This window comes from Physella acuta, unplaced genomic scaffold, assembly GCF_028476545.2.
Source record: "Physella acuta isolate Inbredline_101_S28 unplaced genomic scaffold, ASM2847654v3 ptg000974l, whole genome shotgun sequence".
Lineage (NCBI taxonomy): Eukaryota > Metazoa > Mollusca > Gastropoda > Physidae > Physella > Physella acuta.
The window spans coordinates 84934-108411 of NW_026732491.1; the positions used below are offsets into that span (position 1 = coordinate 84934).

At 43.0% G+C, this 23478-nt stretch overlaps 1 protein-coding gene across 1 annotated transcript in view; it reads left to right on the forward strand.

Moving 5' to 3' along the window:
• LOC131954123 (homeotic protein spalt-major) overlaps nt 1–23478 on the forward strand; it is a 77043-nt gene that overhangs the window by 38656 nt on the left and 14909 nt on the right. The window contains exons 2-3 of the mRNA XM_059317654.1: nt 1867–2699; nt 3415–4123. Of these exons, the coding sequence (XP_059173637.1) occupies nt 1867–2699; nt 3415–4123 (1542 nt within the window). The remainder of the gene's footprint in view (nt 1–1866; nt 2700–3414; nt 4124–23478) is intronic.

Genomic DNA, 23478 nt, shown 5'->3' on the forward strand with positions numbered 1-23478 from the left:
TTTATCTTAAACACATCAAATAGCAGAAATCAATTCCGCTTGTTAATTATCGGAATGCGCATTAATCATAGCTCCGTGCCGTAACGTAGGACTCCGTGGTCTCTCTAATAACCGCGCCTAGGGATACAATATCATAATTCTTTAATCACCTGAATACCGCCGGGCGCGGGGCTGGCTTGATTAAGAATCATTCCCGCCCAGTTGTCGCATCAAACTTTCATGAGAGCCCGTTGTTAGGTGAGGGGGGGGGGGGGGTATGAAGCACCCTCTCCTTTCCACCCTCTCCCGATTTTTTCCTCCCACCCCCACCCCCTCCATTTGATGACAGTGCCCTCTCTGTGGCTGTCAAATTAATTTTGATTTATGGCAGATGATATGAGAAGAGTTGTCGCGCCTGTGTGAGCCGCTGTTTGCTCTTACACGAGGGGATGACATCATTTGTCATGTTTAATATGCAACGTTTGTCATGTTCTAATATGCAACGTTTGTCATGTTCTAATATGCAAAGCTAAAATCCTTCTGTAGCTTTTAATAATTTGAGCCGCTTTTAATCTTTTTCTTCTTTTTTTTTATTCCTTGACTGTCACTGATGGTGACAGTTTTGTAATGACATTATGACAAATGGTGCGTCAAGTCATATACACAGAGCACATACATTGAACTATCTTCATTGATGGATCATACACTCACATGATTTAAGTACTGTATTTTTCTTCGCCCCAGCCTCCTTATAGTTCGCCCTCTACTTCCCCCTCTCCTACTCCCCACTCCCTCCCCACCTCCTCCCTCCCCACCTCCTCCTCTCACCACCTCCCCACTCTCTCCCCACCTCCTTATAACCTCCCCCCCTACCCCCTTCCCCACCTCGCCTTTGTCTCTCATCTGTAACTCCTGTATTCAAAGCTTAAGATCAATTATCTCCCCTTTCCCCCTTCTCTCTTAACTTTGCACTCTTGCCCTCAATTCTAATTAAATCATTAATCAATCATTGTCCCGATCACCAGCTCGACTCTGCGATAATTAACTTCTAAGTGTGGTCCAGTCATTGCTGGCATGCGACTTGTGTTTGAAACGAGTCAGCTTTTGCATGGGGCATCACGCGAAACTAAAATTCACCATCGAAATTAATTTTTAATAATTTATGAGATTAATTTTTTTTCCTCGAACTTTATGAGTGTTATATGAGGGAGATGAAATTTTCGATGTTGTCCTGTAGTCCACTTGTTTGTCCTATTTTCTGGTGTCCTACGGCTTACTTAGGTCCTTTGTTTGTTTACCGTGGTTATGTTTAAGTCTGGGGTCCTGTAGTCTGTAGTTGCCCATCTTCAAAACTATGTTTACCTTTTTAGTTTGTTTGCCTGTAGTCCAGTAGACTAGCCCAGTAGACTCTAACCCAGTAGACTGTAGTCCAGTAGACTTTAAGTACAGCAGACTTAAGTACATAATAATAATTCGATTTTTTATTCTTAAAGTTTAATTTGAGCAGCTTTCATATATTTCTTGTGTTTATATTTTCTCCTTCTAAAGAATTGACAATTACTTTTTTATCGTCATAACTGGTATATTGGCCAAAACAAATAGAAAAAAAGAAAAAAAGACGACTTGGCATTATCACATAAAGACAATTTGAAACAAGCAAATGATTCTGTTTGTGGCGTAGATCCTGTTTTTGTTACTTAGGATATTAGGATACAGCGCAGTGTATAATTATCCTAACAGACGAGTTAGGCGGTAAATAAAACACCGAGTGTCCACGTGATTGATGACGTTTACGTTTGAAATTTGAACATTGAAATAATTTTTTTTGAACTTTAATGTCTGGACATGTTTGAAAGTTTATTTTCACATTTTTTATTTTATTTCCAGAAGAGTTCTGTCCATCTGGTGAGGTCCCTTCCCCGGACGGGTGTGACACGATCAGCGCGTGCGAGAAGTGTGGGGTGTGTTTCTCGGACATTGGCCAGTACCTGACCCACAAAAAACTCTGCGGCACACGGAGCCGGATTCTCATGCCGTACGACCCGCCGGCAAACGGCTACCTGCAGAACGGCTACGACTTCAGCCGGTCCAGCCTGGACGGCAGTTTGGAGAAGGACTACAGCGACTGCGACGACCGCGACGACAAGGACGACTTCGACAGCGCCGATGAAGACGTCAGGGCGCGGAACGACAGCACGGACTTTGACGCAGCAGACGACGTGCCCATGCGCGGCCGGAAGCGGTCACGTGACAGCGAAGATCTGAAACACGAAGACGATCTCAGGTACCGGCCGCAGTTCCGGTCCGATGAACAATTCCTGCTGGGACTTAGGAACAAGATGATCAACTCCTTCAGCAACTTCCGGGACAAGCCCGTGGAGGAGAAGGAGAAATTCCTCAGCATCAAATCAAAAGACGACCAGGAGCTCAGGGATGACTCGCCGTTCAGACCCAAGCGCCGGAAAAGTTTGGACGCTGCCCCAGAGAGGAGCTCGTCTGGAAACTCCAGCAAAAATGAGGACCCAGCCATTGCGTGGGCGCTTAAAGCGGCGGAGAGGGGGATGTTCGGGGGCAACAGTAACGTGACCTTGGAGCCCCTGGCGGCCACCAGCGCCGCGGTGGCACAGTGCAGTGACACCCTGACACCACGTGACGTGCCGGATGAGGTGAATATGTTCAGGACGATGCTGTTCCAGCTCCAGCAACAGCAGATGATGCAGGTATGGTAGTCTGTAGCTAAACACTGCAGGTATGGTAGTCTGTAGCTAAACACTGCAGGTATGGTAGTCTGTAGCTAAACACTGCAGGTATGGTAGTCTGTAGCTAAACACTGCAGGTATGGTAGTCTGTAGCTAAACACTGCAGGTATGGTAGTCTGTAGCTAAACACTGCAGGTATGGTAGTCTGTAGCTAAACACTACAGGTATGGTAGTCTGTAGCTAAACACTACAGGTATGGTAGTCTGTAGCTAAACACTGCAGGTATGGTAGTCTGTAGCTAAACACTGCAGATATGGTAGTCTGTAGCTAAACACTGCAGGTATGGTAGTCTGTAGCTAAACACTACAGGTATGGTAGTATGTAGCTAACAATATGGTAGTCTGTAGCTAAACACTACAGGTATGGTAGTATGTAGCTAAACACTGTTCCTTTCTCTAAAAGTGGAAAGAAATATGAGACTTTTAGATTTCTTAACTGCATATTTTAGTAACCTTTAGCTGATCATATCAAGGAAAAACGGTTTTTATATGATACTACTGTATACTTAAGCTTCAATTTTAAAACTTTTTTTTCCGTTGTTGTAAAAGATAAAAATGTGATGGTTATTTAATGTGTTATTCCCACATGTCGGTAGCTTGCTGTGAATTATTGTGTGGTTGTTTACGTCTTTAATCCAAAACTGGCTCTAAAAATAGTTTGATTTTACCTTTGACAGATCCAGATGATCCAGCAGATGAGGCGACAACTGATTGCCAGCGGGGTCAACCCCAGCATGCTGCCAGCAGACATGGACCTCAGCATGATGTCCAGCGAGGGTCTGGCATCGGTCGGTGCCGCCATGTCCGGCCTGCAGAACGCCGCCGCCGCTGTGGCCAGGGACGCTGCCACCTCCTCCAGCAGGTACCACGGGGCGTCCCCCACCCACGGGGGTAGGTCCAGGGAGTCATCTCCCTCCACGGAGCCCAGTCAACGCCCCGGGGAAGCTCCGGGCTCGCCTAGCTCAGGAAAAACCAACGAGAAAGACTTTGAGAAGCCCAGAGAGGGCGAGAAGAACAAGGACGAGAAACAAAATGTGTTCGACATGGCGGGGAAGTATCTCTCCCCCAACGCCCCCAGCCTGGACGCCCTCTACGCCAAAGACCACGGGCTCTCATCGCCCCTGACGCGGAACCCCCTGGAGATCCTCCAAGAGAAAACGGCAGCATCCCTCTCCTCACTACCTCTTCCTCCCAGCCTCCGCTCCTCCGAGATGAAAACATCCTCCAGCTCAAACCTCCTCAACTCCAACGCCCTCTTCGCGAGCTCCCCCTCGCTCAGCGCCCTGCAGAAGGAGACCGATGCCCTGAAGCCGTCGCCCATCCTGCCCCCTCTCTCCATTCCCATGACGGCCGAGGACTACAAAGGCTACATCCAGCGAGGCACCAGTAAGTAATTAATTTCTCACGTCTGCTAATCAAGCACGTGCACCAGGCACAATGACTCACCCATTATCAACTCCAACCCCCTACTTTAACCCCCCCCCCTCCATCCCAACCCAAACCTTCATTGTGCAACACGTACTATCAACCAAAACCAACCTGTCAATTTAACAGACTTTCCTCGTTTTACCAATCAACCAATAATTAAAATTAATTAACGTGCAGTTTGAAACTGACAGCTCAGCCCAATTGACGGCACACAAAGGGTTAACTCAGCAACAACACGTGTCCTGATTGGTCTAGCTCTAAGTGTGACATTTCTTTAAGAGTTGTCCGCTCCTAATAAACGTTACAAATAACCTTTTTAAACTGTAAAAAAACAAATGCTGTTAACAAATCGTTAACAAGTGTTGGCGATACACGTGATGAGAACGGCACGATTTAGAGCTGAGTGAACAGCTCACCGGTGCTGTTGACCTGGGCAAGGCATTGACGCGAGCATGGAAGCATTGACTCCAGGCTTTAGTTCTGACTCCGTGCTTTAGTCCTGACTCCGTGCTTTTGTCTAGACTCAGTGCTTTGACTCCGTGCTTTAGAACTGAATCGATGCTTTAGAACTGTTTCAACACATCGCACCCTTGATTATTCTCATCTATTTCACGGTATCACGCGTGGTCCATTATTTTAGCGGACACAAACTTGTTAGAAAGCAAATGCTATAAAACACAGGTAACTGAAGCATGAGGGTGACATTTTTTTTTTACTTGAACCCAACAAGGTGTCATTGTGTTGGTGTGGCGGGGCGGGGGGGGGGGGGGGGTAGCGCAGGGTGGGGGTTGTTATTGTGTTTAAGATCAATATTAATTGCCTCCAACACGAGAGGACGAATCAATTAGCATAAGTTAATAACATGTCTCACGGCTGGGGTTAAATAGACAGGTAGATTATGCTGTGGGGGGGGGGGGGGGGGGGGGGCAGGGGCCAGGGCAGGGTGGGGGCATATGTCTGATGGGGGAAATTTATCCAACAACCAAGAATTATAATCGAAGAACTGATTCTTCAATGCTGAGAGTAAGAAATAAAAATTTAATTAACATGTTGATTATAATTAAAATAAACAACAGCAAGCATGAAGGTGTTTCGAAGTTCATTAAAATTATCCCCGGTGTTTTGATTATGGCATTAATTAGTTTGTAAACAAAAAGTCAAGATGGCGCCTGCATCAAGTGTTGTCCCTAGCCGTGATCTCGCATTAAACGTGCGGTTAAGCTGAGGGATTAAAAATTGTAATCTGTCACATAAATAACGACTTATTGAATGGGGGAGGGGCAGGGCGGTGCGGTTTTAATTAACTTTTAAAATAATTATGTCTTGGCTGCTAATTTTAAAATAATCTACGCGGACGACCTTTGTTCGCATGCCATCTCTATCTCCTCCTACCCCCCCCCTCCCCCCCTCCACCAGCCCACCCCACCCCACTACACACCACCATTTACTTTAGGGGAAAAACAAATGTCCTTTTTTTTAAAGACAGAAAGTTGCGCCTCACGTTATTTTTCTGACGATTTTTACACAGAAACATGGAGTTTGTCGTGTGTCGGACACTATTGTGTGTATGTGGTAGTGTTGGAGACCATTGCGTCTATGTGGTAGTGTTGGCGACCATTGTGTCTATGTGGTAGTGTTGGAGACCATTGTGTGTATGTGGTAGTGTTGGCGACCATTGTGTCTATGTGGTAGTGTTGGCGACCATTGTGTCTATGTGGTAGTGTTGGAGACCATTGCGTCTATGTGGTAGTGTTGGAGACCATTGTGTGTATGTGGTAGTGTTGGAGACCATTGTGTGTATGTGGTAGTGTTGGAGACCATTGTGTGTATGTGGTAGTGTTGGAGACCATTGTGTCTATGTCAGTGTCGGACACCATTCTATGATTTATGTGAGCGGCGTCTTACCTCACCTTTGTGTACACACACACACACCCGTTATGGGAGATATGTACATTTGAGAGCTGTGTACACTGGAGTATGTGTACATGTACCCGAAGGCTCGAATCAAATGTTCACAAACTTGCTTGACTTGAGTTAGAAGTTACTTCAGGTTTTCGTAGGTGGGGGGGAGGGGGGGGGGGGAGAGGGACTTGTAGGCGAAATGTGAAGCAGTGTTGAGTCAAGTGAGAAGTCATTAGAGATGACAGGTGCTGGGAGAAACAGTGAATAGATGACATGTGCAGTGAGAACAGTGAATAGATGACGGGAAAAGATGACATGTGCAGTGGGTGATGTCACCTCTCTCCCAATCAGCCGTACACATTCAGTCGCCGATGTGTGTGATATAAATGGTTATATGTTTAAGTTACCGAATCGGTTTTACTTTAGCTAAATCAAAAAGCTTACCTTAACCAGAAAGCTTTAGCTTACGTCATCAGAGGAGATGTGATAGTGACTTGTTTTGTTACGTCATCGTATTTAGTTAATGGAGACAGCAACCAGCAATCAGTTCCTTGTCCCCCCTCATTTCCCTCTCCCCCCTCTCATAATAATAACCGTCTTACAACCAATGCACCAGACCACCACCCCTCCCCTCCACCCCTCTGCCCCACAAGTGCACCCTCCAGCATCTCATACCTCCGTCATACTAATTTTAGGCGCATTCCTTAAAACACTGAATTCAGATCACATCAACGATGACGTCATCAAATGGTGATGTTGACTGAAGGCGGGCAACAGACCATCATATGTAGGCCCCTATGGCCTCTATGTATGTGCTAAAGATGTTCCCAAATCAGGAGTGTTAAGGGGGGGGGGATGGCGACTTAATGTCATATATGACTAACTTTAAGTTTAAAAAAAATTTATCTAAATGTTCGGGTTGTAGCGTAATTACTATGCCAGCCCCCCCCCCTTTCCCTCTCACCACACGCCCCCACCTACACACATACAAAAAGTAATAGATATTCCCCTGGGGTCCGTATTGACCCATCTTACTGCTACATTGTTGCACGAAATTCATTTAAATCCTTTAGGGGTCATCAACATTCCTTAAGACGTGGTCTGAGCGTTGTCGCAGAAAAAAAAATGTTACGGTTTCTTAAATATATTTAAGGTTGAAACATACTGACGTCATGTAATCTATGACTAATCATCTAGTGTCATCACGTGAAAAGGACATTTTTTTTGGGACTAAAAATGACAATTGAACCAACGACATTATTAAATATACCGTGAGAGTCATTGTGCGTCGCGCGCAAGTTTTCACACGACTGCGCATGCGTCATTACAAGATATCGCCTTACAAGGTACGACTTTTGCATTGTCTTGCGAATTTGTTTGCACTAAAAAAAAACCTATCCAAACTATCACTCCAGGAACGTACTCCTTGCAAAGGCATCGCATTTAAAAATGAAAAAAAATTCCATTATTTTATCTGTCATAGAAATAACGAAAAACTAATCTTTTATTTTACACACAAAACATGCCAAGTCATCCTTACGTAAAACTTATACCTGTCAATTTTAAAAGATTAAATGTAAATTCTCTAACTTAAGGTGTGTGTTTTTTTTTTTTAAATTATTTTTAGCGTCCTAGTGTTTGTTCTCAAATGACGCATCCACCGTCCATTTTTATTTCTGACATTGTGTTCCCTCCCCTTCTCTACAAATATTGGTCTGTCTAAACAGCAAGTCTAAGTTACTGCCCTTTCCGAGTTGGCCCGGCCCGCTAATGCATTTAAAACAACCGACGGATACCTACGGTTTATTATTCACCCAGGTAGGTGATGGCTGATGACAGGTATGAAAAAATTGGTTGCCCCAGGTAACTTATTTTTACCTGCGCGGTGAGGAGGGTCGGTCTGGAAACTTTGTGTACCTGTCGGGGTGTGTACCTTGTACCATTGTATCATTCATGATCTGGTTTGTACACTTTTCTATAGGATTGTGTACAAGATAATACTTTGAAGTAATCTACCTATTTACGTCCCTTGGTTGCTATGTTGAGTCAATAATTTTAAAAACTTTCCATTGAAACTTTTCCCTACCAAACATTATCATAGTGTTAGTTTCATGACAAATGCCAAGGTGCCAGATAAAAATTCAGTTTTTTGGTCAACATACTTAACCACCAGGCAATGCTAATTTTTTGGTCGACATCATGAATTGATATTGTTTATCGATTACACGTACTGTGTGATAATGTCAACGGGATTTCAATGAAAGTGTGAACAATGAAAGCAACATCCATATATGAACCAAGCCCAGCTGATTAATTCAAAATAATATTAACTTACTGACCTATGACCTTGACCATTCAGTCACAGGTCACATGTCAAGTGAGTCGTTCGGAGTTATCTGTCCTTCAGGCCGCCATGTTTTTCGTCTCCAAACACCAATGTGTATTCTTGGTTCGTGTACACAATTTGTGTTCACTAGGTAGAAACTTGGACACATAAGTGTCCTGTAAGTGTAGCTGTTGTGTTAAAATAAAACAGCAAAACTTAGTATTTCTGACGGCTAGACATGCATGAACCACATTTCTTTATTTGCCTATAGAATTATTCAGACAAGATATATCAGAAAAAAATATCCTTTGGGTAAAGAAATTTTGGCGGGGGTGTGTCCTACGGATTAAATCGCCACCCACAAAAAAATAAAATGTTCCCACCTAGGAATGCGTTATCAAATTACCTGGTCAGTGGTAAGGTGATAGTCTTCAATGTCAAGGCCGATAAATCACGCGGGACTGTTGCATTCTGGGTGACCTTTCGACAATACGCTATCCGGTGGCCAAGATCATAAACATGAACGGACCTCCCCCCCCCCCCCCCCCCCGGAAATTTTTTTTCCCATGTTTTCCATTAACTCCTGGCCTATTTCATCTCACGATGTAAGTTATTTCTGACATTTGACATCACATCCTGACATTTCAATCGTCTTGACATTTTCTGAAACTCGACACATATTTCCCCCAACACGGGTCAATAAATAACCCTGATGGGTTGACCCCAGAGCCGTTTCTATGAAAACCCAACCCGTAAATTTTCCGTTTTTTTATATTCCGCTGATAGATTGTGAAATTAAAACGGTCTTTAAGCGGCACCTTCTGATAGGAGCAAAAATACAACTTCCGCCCTCCATTTAAAGATGGCTGCCGGGGATGAAAGTTATCCCGGCATTCATTTCCTCATGTCAGGGTGGAGGGGTTTTATGCCCAGCGTCCGGCCGGCCTGGTTTATGACGTACCGCCGGACCTGACTTGTGCCTAGATCGCTTCACTCACAGCTCACAGTTCTGTCTCCGGATGGGGGAGGGGCGAGATGGAGTGGGGGTGGGGGGGGGGGCACAGAAATCATTTTAGGGCGAGACGCTATGTAACAAATAAAACATTGAACCAAGCCTTCAGAAATAAAAAAAAAGAGAAAAAAAAATATTGCATTTGTAATGTTATTAAAATACTAGTTTTTATAAGTTTTAGTTTAAGTTGTTGAACAGTCGAAGTTTTAGACCGCTGATGGCTAAAGATGGCCGCCTACACCGTGCTGCAGGGGCAACCCCTGACAGACAAAAGCAATTAATATTAATTAAAGCAAAGTTTACAAGAAGATGGCGAATGTTTACAGAGCATTAACCGGAAGTTTACCTTATGTTTCTGTTTGAATCTGTATGATGTTGGTATGTGCTGCGCCCAAGTTTGATGAAACTGTCCCCCCTCGTAGATTTTTTATCCCCCCCCCCCGCCCCACTCCCTGCCACCAGCACCCAACCCACAACGGAAATGGCTAGCCGGCGCAGACGAGGATGCGCGGCCGTGGGCTAGGTTTGGTACCATACTCACTCTACAGCGATGCGACTGTAAATTTCAGCGACGCCCCTCCCCCCACCCCTCCGATATAAAAGTTGAGGGTGGTCCAGGCCGGTGAGCACTCACAGGTGATAGTTCTCTCCCCGTGCTGACACCCAGACATTGGCATATATGACTGACACACGACATATGTTGACATCCGACGTTCCTCTCCTGGCTAGTGAAAACACTTCAGGCTCACCTTTTTCAACTTTTCCACCCCCACCCCCTCCATCTACCTCACCCCACCCCCTATCCGCCTCGTGGCAGTCTACAGTTTTCTCTGATTTGTTACACACTATTTTCATATCAACAAATACAATTATAAAAAACACAGACTCCCATACACAAAAACACATACACAAAATACACCAACGCACATGCACGAATACACAAGCACACATACACAAACATAACCACACTACATATATACCGACAAATACATTGCATTAATCACGTGTAGTGGGTTAGGTATTATCATGTTGATGATATGGTACGTATTTTGTTTAGATGGGATTATTTGCTTTGTATGATGTTTAGCTGGGATTATGTGGTTCTCATGTTATCTAGCTGATATCATGTGGTCAGTTATGTTAACTAGCTGGGATTATGTGGTCAGTATATGTTGTCTAGCTGAGATAATGTGGTCAGTATGGTATCTAGCTGAGATAATGTGGTCAGTATGTTGTCTAGCTGAGATCCTGTGGTCAGTATGTTATCTAGCTGAGATGATGTGGTCAGTATATGTTGTCTAGCTGAGATCCTGTGGTCAGTATTTGCTGGCCTGCTGGTACCTCTCATGCCGACGACCAATGCCAGAAAGAATCACATGATCACTGTCAGACCTGATATCTGTCTGACATTGTGTTCCGCCTATCTGACATTGTGTTCTGTCTATCTGATAATGATCCAAATGATAATTGCACGCGGCTATAAAATTAAACCCCGCCCTTAAGCGAATAACTTCACCGCAATAAAGATATCAGAACACCTGCAATAAAGATATCAGAACACCTGCAAATCCCTCCCCCCCCCCACTACCAAATCTTCCAGAACACGAGATGAACAGATAGGTTCACTAAAGTCACATCACGATGTTGGCACTCGAGTAACATCATGATGTTTTGTCAGGTTGATAACATCATGAGGTGCTTCCAGTTAAATAAGAATTGAGTACTCTATCAAATGGGAGCTTAGATGAAATATAAGCTCTGAGCTGAATATTTTGTAGATGCGATGAGGAGGGGGGGGGGGGGGGGTTGGTGTACACCTTTTGATATTTCAAACTTGTATGGGAGCTGACAACTAGTGGAAGCAACCAGAAAGTGGGGGTGGGGGTTAAGAATTCTTCGGGTGGGGGGGGGGGGGGGTATTTTAAAAACTGTGATAGTAACGGACAGGTGAAGCAACAATGACCTGATATTTCATGCCTAGTGTTTGATTCATTTTTGTACCGCTTGCCAGATTGTGTGATTCGGGTTTTGTCGAGTATGCCAGATTTTTTTAACCCCTTGTCTCGGAAAGGGTGTGGACGAGATTTGAAGTGGGGGGGGGGGGTGAACGGGATTCCTCGACTCTGTTATGGTACGGTTACTCCTGCCCTTGACACCACTCATACATCAGCTCGCTAAACATCGGTTATCTCTCCCTGCGAATTTCGGCACTCGTCGAGTTACTCCCCCTGCCCGGAGTGTTGTGTCTCATGACGGCGCTTATTTGTTTCATAATTGGTTTGATCATGTTCTCCCAGCCTCCCCCACCAACCGTCAGCTCCGATGTATGATGGGATATCTTCGGTAAGGCTTGTTCCAGCTTGAGACGGATAACTCAATTCTCTCTGACTTCTTGGTAGTCCGCATAATATTTGACGTCACTCTCAATTGTGCCACAGAGCATAGACTCAATTCTGTTTCTAAAAGCTTCAGCGCTGCTGGTGTTACGGAGGGGGGAGGGGGCGGTTTTATTAAAGGTTTTTGAACTTGAGTTGTGCACGGAGCTAACTCTTTAGCTCCTTGCCATTTCTGAGGAAAATCATTGTCCAAATGTAGGATGAAAGGACCTAAACATAACGTATACACCCTATTTCCCATAAACATAATGTCTACATTCTATTTCACATAACATAATGTCTACATACTATTTCACATAACATAATGTCTACATACTATTTCACATAACATAATGTCTACATACTATTTCAATTAAAGTTGAAAAATTAAATAAAGAAAACAACACTAAAATAATGCGTTCCTAAGGTGTAATTAAGATTCTGGTTCCTAAACGAAGACGCCGGCGTCATTGACTCTACGTCCCTAAGTCATTGACTCTCGGCATACCAGAGGGTGTTGCGGAGTGACGCGAGACTCGCGGATACCGCTGTCGACGAGCCGACCAACGTGTTGCCGTGTCGTTTGCCCTAACACCCGGCCCGCGGCTCATCAAAATACCTCGCAGTACCCGGCCCCACAACCAGCGATCTGTTAATGGTTTTAAGTACATCCAACAAATCGAGCTAACGTCAAAAGCTGAATTATTTGCTACTCAAATTCAATTTTAATCCAACATTTAACCCACCTTCCGCTTTGATATATACATGATATAAATTGTATAAATATTTACACAAAGCATATCCTTAATTTAAATAACGAGGCGTTCTTTTTTTTTTCCCCTCAGCCCACCCGCAGGGGTTAGCAACTCACGATCCTCTATTTCCGCCAATTTTCCAAGGGAGGCAAGCGGTGCGCCAGTAAATATTAGAATAATATCAAAAGTATGCGGCAAGCCCGTGCGAGTGGCTTCCCCTTATGCCGCGAATATTGCCGGGAGTATCTATCATATTTAGACAGATGGCTGGAACATTCTGGAAGAAAAATAACCCCAGTCCCTCCACCCTTCGACACACCTGGTAGCCATGACGTCGTTAGTTTTAAATCAAAGACATTTGGAACCTGCCTCATTTCCCGTCATGTGCACCTATAAACCAATTAGCTAATCAATCACTAATGTACTCAAACTTAGCCGCCTTCAAGTGTTACTTCGAATATCATTCCTCCCGTATATTAATCCTCCGTGCATTATTTATTTTGTATAGTAAGCCATACATACAAAAAAAAAACAAATATGTAGAAAAAAAAACTACATGTACAAAACCCTCCATATATAAAACCCTTCATATATTAAACCCTCCATTTATAAAAACCCTTTTTTTCATCCCAGGTTTTTAGCAACCGATCCTGTCTTTTGAACCATTCTCTCATTTACATAACGTACCCCCACCCCTCCCACATCCATAAAACCGAATCCCCACACCACCCTCACCTCACCCCTCCCTCTGTGTAACATCTACATCAAGAGATCCCACTCCCAAACACTCCCGGGGTCAACAGCCCCAAGGACGAGCCGTATATCACACAACTACACGGAAATCAGCGGAGAAAGATGAAACATGTATGAAAATAAAAAAGTAGCGTATGATGAGTTAGCGGAACACAGAGCATGTTTACACGGGGGGGGGGGGGGGGTTAAGACCCCACCTGGTCATCTACCAAAACCCTTTCTTTGACTCCACCCCTCCCCTCCACCCCAATCCACCCCTCCCCTACACCCCACGTCTCCATCCCCTCCCTTCGGGCTAAGAGTTAAACGTTACGCACGGTAAGCATATCAAGATTTAGGGCTAAAGTTTAAAGCAATACGAGTTGGTGCGCACTAAACATGCTCAATATGCATTCAATGTGTTATTTTCAGCAATTACACCTATAAATACTGTAATACTACCGTGTTACTACAGTGTAATATTTCCGCTATAAAAATTACAGAAAAAAAATGCGTTGAAAAGACGAAGTTTACGGGTTTCAACACTGATAAGTTATTTTTTCTAACCTTTTTGTAAATTATCCTCAAACAATTAACCCAAACATCCACATGAGCCTTAACTAAACCAAGGGGATACAAGTCCGTCATGACACCCAGCTGTCAGTCATTAAGCCAGCTGTCAGTCATTAAGCCAGCTGTCAGTCATTAAGCCAGCTGTCAGTCATTAAGCCAGCTGTCAGTCATTAAGCCAGCTGTCAGTCATTAATCAAACACCAATTACCAGCGCGTGCTATTTAAAACACAATTTTTAACCTGGATATAATCTAACTGGATACAACTGGATACTTAAAATTTCGAATACTCCAGCTGGATAAATCCGGACCTTAATTAATGCGGATTAACCAGAGGTATGACTTAAGGCGAGGGGACTTAATAGATTCATTTGAGGGGGGAAAGAAATGGACATCAAAGGGACGACACTGCCTTGTAGTTGGATGAAGGAGAACCGAAGCGGCCAGATTAATGAAAATTATTTCGACTTCTGATTAGCTAAAACGTTTAATCTATATTAATATATGTAGGCGCAACTGACGGTAAAGAAATAATTTATTGTGTACAAAGCGCTCGTTAATTTGATGACGTGGCACTTTTGGAGGTTGGTCCGTGTCAGGTTTAAACGTTTCATCCAGCCCATCTGTATTAAGCCCACTTTTATCAAGCCCATCTGTATTAAGCCCACTTTTATCAAGCCCACCTTTATTAAGCTCACCTTTACCAAGCCCACCAAAGATATGATGTAATGTTAATACTAAGCCCATGTGCTGTTTGATGTAAGTAAAGAATCCCCTAGAGTTTCCTATGACTTAAACAACATGCCGCGATAAAATGCAGGAGTCTGTAGTAGTCCACATAGCAAACCCCCATTTTAGCCAGTCCACATTACAAATAATCAAGGCAGCCCAAACATAAAAAAAAACCATCACAAGTCCGCGCGTTTACAAATGTCATAAAAGCCCACCATACAACAAAACACATACAAACATACAAAAACCACTCTCAGCACTCCACGGCAACTAACAACACCCTCCCCTCTAAAAAAATCCCACTTATGAAATAAAACACAAAAACCTCCGTTATTATTCTCGTTATAAATATGCCAATCATAAAAATAACACAAAACGTAGCACGTGTTATTCTGAGAGAAAAAAAAAAGCGACTTGAAGATTAGAAAACCTGCTCCCCTTTGTGGGCGGTCCAAGCCCACCCCGGCTCCCCCAGCCCACCCTATATCACGCCATCCGTCAGCCGTCATAATTTCTCATGACTTAGCCATCCGCGCATCACCTACAAGTAACAATAACTCCTGCCGTTTTTTCCCACCTTAATGGGTTCACGGGCTTGAAAAGGGGAGAGTACTCAACATTGATCTCGCCTAGAAAAAATAGCTAATTAACAGAACAAAGACCAATTAAGAGTTAAAAAAAGGAATTGTATTTGTTTGATAAGATTCATAGCTTATGTAAATTTAATTTGAACCACTCTTTAAAAAATAGTTGTTATTGTATATTTTAGTTATATTAAAGTTTTTAAAATGATTTTGCAAATGATTTAGCTATTTTATAAAACAAAAAGCCAACATGTTATGTATACACGTTTAAAAATATTCTATTCTTGCTACAGCGTTATGAGGATATACCACATTTCACATCATTTCTTAGATATGTTTTTATCGCCCAGAGTCGTACCTGTATTACTTCCCTTCACTGTGGTTTATCTCCCTTATTTCTAATCTCTTGGTTTACCTCACCAATGTTTCAACCAAATGGCGGTGATTCGCCTTGTTTCTGATGATATCTCCCTCCCCACCCCTCCTGCCCTCCAGCCATTTTACCCCGTGTCTGGTCTGCATTTGTCATAATATTCCAACAACAGACAAATTTGTCTGCCTTAATACAACCCGAACAGAAGGTGCGATAGAGTCTGTCGTGATCACTCAGCAGCATTTGTCTGGGTCTGTCATGGCAGGGCGTGGGGGCCGGGCATCAAGCTGTGGTGGGGGGGGGGGGCATCAAGCAGTGGTGGGGGCCGGGCATCAAGCCGTGGTGGGGGGGGGGGGGGACGGGCATCAAGCCGTGGCTACTGTCAGATAATACACAACTGCTGCTTTTTTGTTACATCTCTGGGGAGGTCAGGGGGGGGGGGGGGGTGGAGAGCAAAGGTTATAAACTGTTATGTTGCCACATGTAAAATGATAAACTGTTAAGCTACTACATCAGAATGACTTACATTTTAAGTACTGATCTGTATAACATAGAATGGTTTAGTGTACTAATTTACGGGACATTACTAGAGCAAGTATGGGTAATCTGTGTGATGGGGAGGGGGTAGGGGGAGGAAGGATTAGAAGGTTCTGTTTATTGAGTCAGCTGTTCATGGAATGACTACAAGGTATCCATGTTAGTTCTTATTCTAAAGTTGTATTGTACCTCAAATGTTTTTTTAACAAAGATTAACTAACCCACTTCTTATTAGTGGCGTGATCTAGGTATTAAGCTCTGTGCGGACCATGGAAATAATAAAACCAAATTATTTCGTATAATAGTTGAATGTTGTGAAGTTAAGTGAGTTTATGCATAGTTTGAACAGATGTTTCAGATTGCTGTATTACGATATTATATTGGACCCGGTGTTTCAAGTGACTCGTAGTTGTATTTGACAAGTTGTTGTATTTGACAAGTTGTTGTATTTGACAAGTTGTTGTATTTGACAAGTTGTTGTATTTGACAAGTTCTTGTATTTGACAAGTTGTTGTATTTGACAAGTTGTTGTATTTGACAAGTTGTTGTATTTGACAAGTTGTTGTATTTGTCAAGTTGTTGTATTTGTCAAGTTGTTGTATTTGTCAAGTTGTTGTATTTGACAAGTTGTTGTATTCGACAAGTTGTTGTATTTGACAAGTTGTTGTATTTGTCAAGTTGTTGTATTTGTCAAGTTGTTGTATTTGACAAGTTGTTGTATTTGTCAAGTTGTTGTATTTGACATGAGCTGGTGACAATGTACAACGGTGAGTGAACGGTATACCACCATCCAGCTTTGAGTGAGTTCATTTTGTGTGCATTGTACTGCTCACCTAAACACCGCCCCCTTCAAATGATCTGACAAAAACGTTACCTTCTATTTTTTACCCATTATTCCCAGAGCCAATTTCCCATTTCTTACTCCGCCCATTCATCCATCTAGACTTCTCTCCCTTTCTCTATCTCCCAGATTTCCCACGCCATAATCTCCCTTGTAATTTTGAGACCAAACCATAGCAGTTTAAACCCCTCTGTTCGTTCTTGATGCTCAAATATGCTCACACCATACCTGACCTTGACAGTAACATGTGACCTTGACATGTCAGTTTCAACTTAAACGTCCTAAACATTCCTCTCCATAAAGTGTCAAAATTCGCCTGTCTCGTGGACCACCCTGCTCACGCTGGAATTCACGTGCACGAATTAGCAGACGTGAGTTGTTTCCTATGTCAATATTTTCACGCCTGTCTTTTGAAAAAAATAAAGTTACAATTTTTAAAGTTACAACTTTTAAAGTCACAATTTTTGAAAGTTAAACATTTTTAAATTTAGAACTTTAAAATTACAACTTTTAAAGTTACAACTTTTAAAGTTACAACTTTTAAATTTACACCTTTTAAAGTTACAATTTTTACAACTTTTAAAGTTACGATTTTTGAAAGTTAAACATTTTTAAATTTAGAACTTTAAAATTTACAACTTTTAAATTTACAACTTTTAAATTTACAACTTTTAAATTTACAACTTTTAAATTTACAACTTTTAAATTTACAACTTTTAAAGTTACAACTTTAAAATTTACAACTTTTTAAGTTACAACTTTTAAAGTTACAACTTTAAAATTTACAACTTTTTAAGTTACAAATTAAGTTAAAAATTAAAGCTACACATTTTAAAGTTACAATTTTAAAGTTACACATTTTAAAGTTACACATTTTAAAGTTACACATTTTAAAGTTACACATTTTAAATTTACAAATTACTTGCTTGATGACATCACAATCTATTAGATTTGTCCATTAGATATATAAAACTCAAATCTATAACTAAAGCTGAGTTTATTCCTACACAATTACAACTTCATGTTGACCAACTCATTCTCTACACAAACAGGGCTCGATGTTTTGGCCATCACATACTCAAAAAATTCGACTCCTAAATAGTGAGCGACAAAAATTTTTTTCTTAACATTCCATCAGTCTCATAGACGTCATGAATGAATATTTCATCAACCCTAGCATTCCGAGGGGGTCCGGCGCAGATCAAGTGGGGGGGGGGGGTCCTGGCCCAGATTGGGGTCCCCCCCCCCTCTCATCATTTCTGGAGACACCGCCCTTGCTGGGGTTGAATATCAAGCGAGATTGCCGGGGCGGTAATGAACAATTTGGGACGGGGCTTCACACCGCATAACTCATTTATTATGAAAAATCCATGGGGACCGGATCTCAATTAAGCTCAGTCCCGATTGGCTCCGTCTATTTGATTGGAGGGCCGCGATTGGTCACTTCTCGACTTAAGTAATCAGGGAAGGTCACTGGGCGATAGGTAATCAGGAGACTTGGGCCGGGCGAGCAGCGCTGATTGATTCTCATAATATTATCATAGAGACCCCCCTGATTAGCGCCCCAACAAGCGTTTGTTATCGTCAGATTCCCCCTCGCCCGCCCCGCGCCCTGGTGTCATAACCATTAGGCGCCCTGCAGGGGGGTGGCGTAAGCCGGGCGACTGGTTCAAGAACTCAGCTAAAAATAGCATTTTATTCCGATTTTCTTGGAACCAAAAATTACAAGATAAAATGATTGTACTGTGCTACTTTACAGAGTAATCGAGATACTACACTGAGTACTTATGGTACTGCACTGAGTACTCTATACCCCTAAGTATTTGGGAACCGCGCTGAGTACTTTTTGTTACTGAGTTGTGTAGTAGTGATATTGTACGGCGCACATGTGATATTGTGATGAGTAATTGTGATATTGCACTGAGTACTTGTGGTCCTGCACTGAGTACCCTAGACACTGACATGTGTCACTGACATGTGTCACTTGTCTGTCAGCACTGTCACGACCAGACGGACCTACTTGGTGAGCACTGAGGACCGTGCACCAACGTCTCTAATGATTTCAAGCTGAGCAAATGCACGCGAGCAGGTCGCACGTGTACCCCACATGAGAGGGGGGGGGCGACTGGCACGTGTTGTGAGTTAGAAGAAACTGGGCCTATTAAAACAAGAATAGAAAAATTATTTGCACTATTTAACCAAGAATACATTTCTGTTGTTTGTCTAATAAGAAAAGTTGCGCACCAAATGCCCAGCGCCATATAGCGCAAGAGGTGATATTGTGTATGGTGCCACTTTGGTCTAGAACTCATTAACGCTTAAGACATCTAGATGCTGCATTGTAACATTAAACAACTAACTTTTTTCTTATAAACCGAAGTAATTTTTTCATGAAAAAAAAAAAGTATTTCAAGTAGATTTTTTTGGCGAATGTACGACTTCACTACACTCCCCACACTTGTGGCACACTGCACCCCTCACAGCTACTGGGGAGGGAGAGGATAACCCTCCCCATCCACTGTGTCTATCCTCCATCCCCCACCCCTCAGCCCGATCCCTCACAACTACTAGGCGATGTGTAAGAACTCACCATTCCCCACCCCCTCTCCCATCTTTCCCGCCTTCTGGGGTATCTACTCCCCCTCCCCTCCACCACCTCAGCAGACGAGAGGGGGGGGGGTGTAGGGCCAGCTGCTCGCCAACCTGGCAACCGATCAGTTTCTACTGACACCAGTTTCTGACGGAATAAAATCTGTACAGCGAAATTTATCACCGCGGGTTTTTATGACCCCCGGGCCTACTTTACAGCCCCCCCCCCCCCCTCTGTATCCCTCACCCTGACCTCTGTTTTCGCCTGCAACCCAACAACCCCAGCCACCTGCACAGTGCTCACTTTCTAAAAGACACAATTGTATCATCCGTTACCCAATTTTTTAACGGAGACATTTTTGTCCTTTTCCCATCCATTCTGTAATATTTTTTTTGTCGTCATTTCTCCCTCCCCCGCGCGACCGGTAGATCAAAGGTCAAACCAAAGGTCAATGTGCCGCTGGCTCGTCAAGGACCGGGGCACAGGGGACAAAACCCGCGTCCAAATTTGATATGATTTGTCAATTCCTGCTCATCGCGCGATAACTGACGTCCAAAAACAAGGCCATGTCCCTGCTTTATGTGTGTGAAGTATACAGCCGGTGTGTGTGAAGTATACAGCCGGTGTGTGTGAAGTATACAGCCAGTGTGTGTGAAGTATACTGCCGGTGTGTGTGAAGTATACAGCCAGTGTATTAAATATAATACAGCAATTTGTTGGGTTTTTTTTAGCATTTAAGGGGCAACAGAAAATTGATGCTAGTTTTTTTTTTTAAATTTTGTGTTGTTTTTTTTTTTACAAATAAACAGCTGACGTGTTTGATTTGGTAGAAGTGGGGGTGGGAGGTGCAACGGGGTCTAATTCTATTACCGGAAGTGACCTAAATTTGTGTTTTTGTTTAAACGTCTCAAAACTTTACCAGCTTTACGCGACATGATCAGCTGTACCCAGCCCTACTACGTTTACAACAGCTTTACATTTGTACCTACCGCCCACCGTATATCACAACTCAGCTCTGATATTCTATAATCAACCTCGTTCTCGCGAGATCTAAAAATAGAATCGCCGGAGCGACGAGATTTACACCAGTGTCGGCAGAAAATTGTTTTCTGAAGACTTTCATTCAGGACTGCCCCGATTCCTGATCGGGTATGATTTGTAGACGGGGCATTTCAATCGTTTTATCTGACGGCTCACGTTAAGTAATATCGAAGATCCTACGGTACACCGCGGGGGTCATAAATTTATTTTTACCAATATCATCTCCATTCTATTTACCTGGAGAGAAGAAAACGTTTGATGCTGAAAACAAAACGGCTGTTGAGTTTTTAATTCACGTTGGTGGGATAAAAAATGTTCTTTTGAAACTTACAACAGTAACATTGATATCGTAGATAGTACATAATCTAGCTATATGCTCATAATATTGGCACAGTAGCTAGTACAGTATGTTGCTCTGTGCTTATGGTATTAGCCCAGTAGAGGATAGTACGAAATGTAGCGAAAGTATTGTCGCGTGCGTTCGCACGTTTATCGTACGTGCTGGTTAACATAATTATCATTACATTAGAAGCATATCTTTTTACTAAGTCAACCCAGTTATATTGACAAGTAGTTTAGATGTAAGAAACAAGTAATCTTGAAGATATGAGTGGTGGTAGGAGATAGAACACACACATTGTGGTTGCAAACCTCGAATTTCGTGTAGCTGTTTATTTAAGTATCTAATTTCGTTTTGCTGATTATTGAAACAAATATTTTAGACTTCTGTAACTGCTCATTCGGATAATTTTTTGTGCGCAAAGTGCAGGTTTGAATGGATCAGCTGTGCGCTTGTTTAATGACCTTGACCGAGTGATAAGCCCTGGTTATCACAGTCCCCACGGCCTTGAGTTTACGTGTGGGTATCGGGCAGATATTTGACCGTATCAAAGGACCTCGGCAGACAGAGATTTACAACTGGACTTAGTTTTTTTCCTGTCAGCTTGTCGTAGCGAACTCTCCATGACAGCCAAATCTGGTGCATGACCTCTTTACTTTGTAGGTGTTTTTTTTTTCTTGTTGGTTCAATACACATGATAGATTAGTGGCTTTGTTTTTATCTACTGACAATGACATTTTCTTTGTTTTTACCTTCTGTTCCCATGGAAACTTCGATTGATTTCAACTCTGTTCTTGTTCCCGGACTAACTCTCTTTATGTTCATTTTTCTTACTTCTTGTATTGATTCTAACGTTTAGAATTTAAAATCAGAAATCTATCTCCCATACACGATAGTGTGAAAGTTAACCGAAAAATGCACTAGCCTGTACTATCTCCGTGTGAAATCTGACCCCCCCCACTCCCCCCCCACACACAGTCAGAACAGACACACACATGGCGTACCCTAACTTAATTCCAAGACGCCCCCCTTTGTCTTCATCTCCCGAGCTCGGCATTAAAGTGGCGATTACTCAAACATGACCGAGGAAATATTACTGGCCTCGGTGGACCCATAAAGTACCAGGGGCTGGCCGGGGATGGGGAGGGTGAGGAAGACCAATGGGGGGGGGGGGGTTACACCTCTAATCTGTCAATATGCCTCGCCATGGAAGTCTTCAAGAACATTAAGCGCGTCTGACGCCACACCCTACCAGGATGCTATGACACCATGACGGCATGCCAAAACACCATGACACCATGTCCTGACACCCTGATGCTCTACTATGAATTTTAAGTAAAAATAACATTTATACTCAGTGTTTGTATACATTAAAAAGTAAAAAAAAATCCCGCTATCGTAAGGAGGATGTCGGTAGTTTCCTGCATTTGAAAGTAAAAATTGCCAAATTTCTATTTCTGTGGGAGACCAATTGTTTGTATTGAATAAGTAAAAAGTAAACATAGGATTATGCTCATCAATAACACAGTGCATTTCACACAACGATACACACAAACACACTACAAAAACAATTATTTCTTGTATACGTTATCAGATATAGGCCTGCTTAATGTTAGTGATTGGTTGTTGTTTCCCAAACATTACTGCCATTATCTATGCGTAGAATATTTGTACGTTAATATTTCCATTCTGGGTTATTATATTCTGGTTGTCTATAATTAGAAAGGGTGAGTGTTAGCTATTTTAATGGCACCAATAGGTCAATCTGTATTGGTTCGACGGGAGCGAATGCCATGACAAGGATGGAAGGTTTTCCGGCCTTATGAAACTAATTGGGCCGTTCATCTCCTACTCCGGGCAGGAGGGCCCCGCTAAATCCACTAGTTGACAGACGCGAAATTTGCTTCATCTACTTGTATACACCCCCCCCCCCCCCGTCCAGCATTCATTTTGTCAGTTGTCGGATGACGAGCCGGATAAACGAGCACGGCTGCTGGTCCGACAGTCAGTCATGGTGGAGGTTGTCTGACTGACAGCCCGCCAACCCGGGGTTTCTGACCGCCGGTCAGTCAGATGACATGATCGATTCCATGATATCTTCTGTCCGCGCCGCAATTATCACCCGGCTGGCACCGGCATTTTTCAACTCGCTCCCAGAACCCGCCAAGGTTTTACAACCTGATTTCCTCCCTTGGAATGACCGCTGGAAATTAATTGGACCTTTCAAAACCTCCTGGGAGGTTCCTTAAACCTGGCAACCTTCCCGAGCAGCGGTCAGCACCGTCAGTGACGTCAGACGCACGCTGCCCCATTCATTTTGTATGCTGAGGTTTTTTTCTTCAAACGACTACAGAACCTTTGACCCCCCGGTACAAGTTGCTTAGCCTTTAAATTTTAAACCTGATTGAACTAAGTTGTGTTTGACTTCGGGTAACAGTTCTTGTTTTAGCAATAAATCTGTAGAGAGATAGATCGAGATAGAGATTTTATGACTGGCAGACATGCTAGTGTGACGTCACATCCATCTGCAATTGAACGCTGGGATAGTATTTTTTTAAACCAAAACGTAGCTTGAAATATTTGTGCCAAGCTTGACGTAGC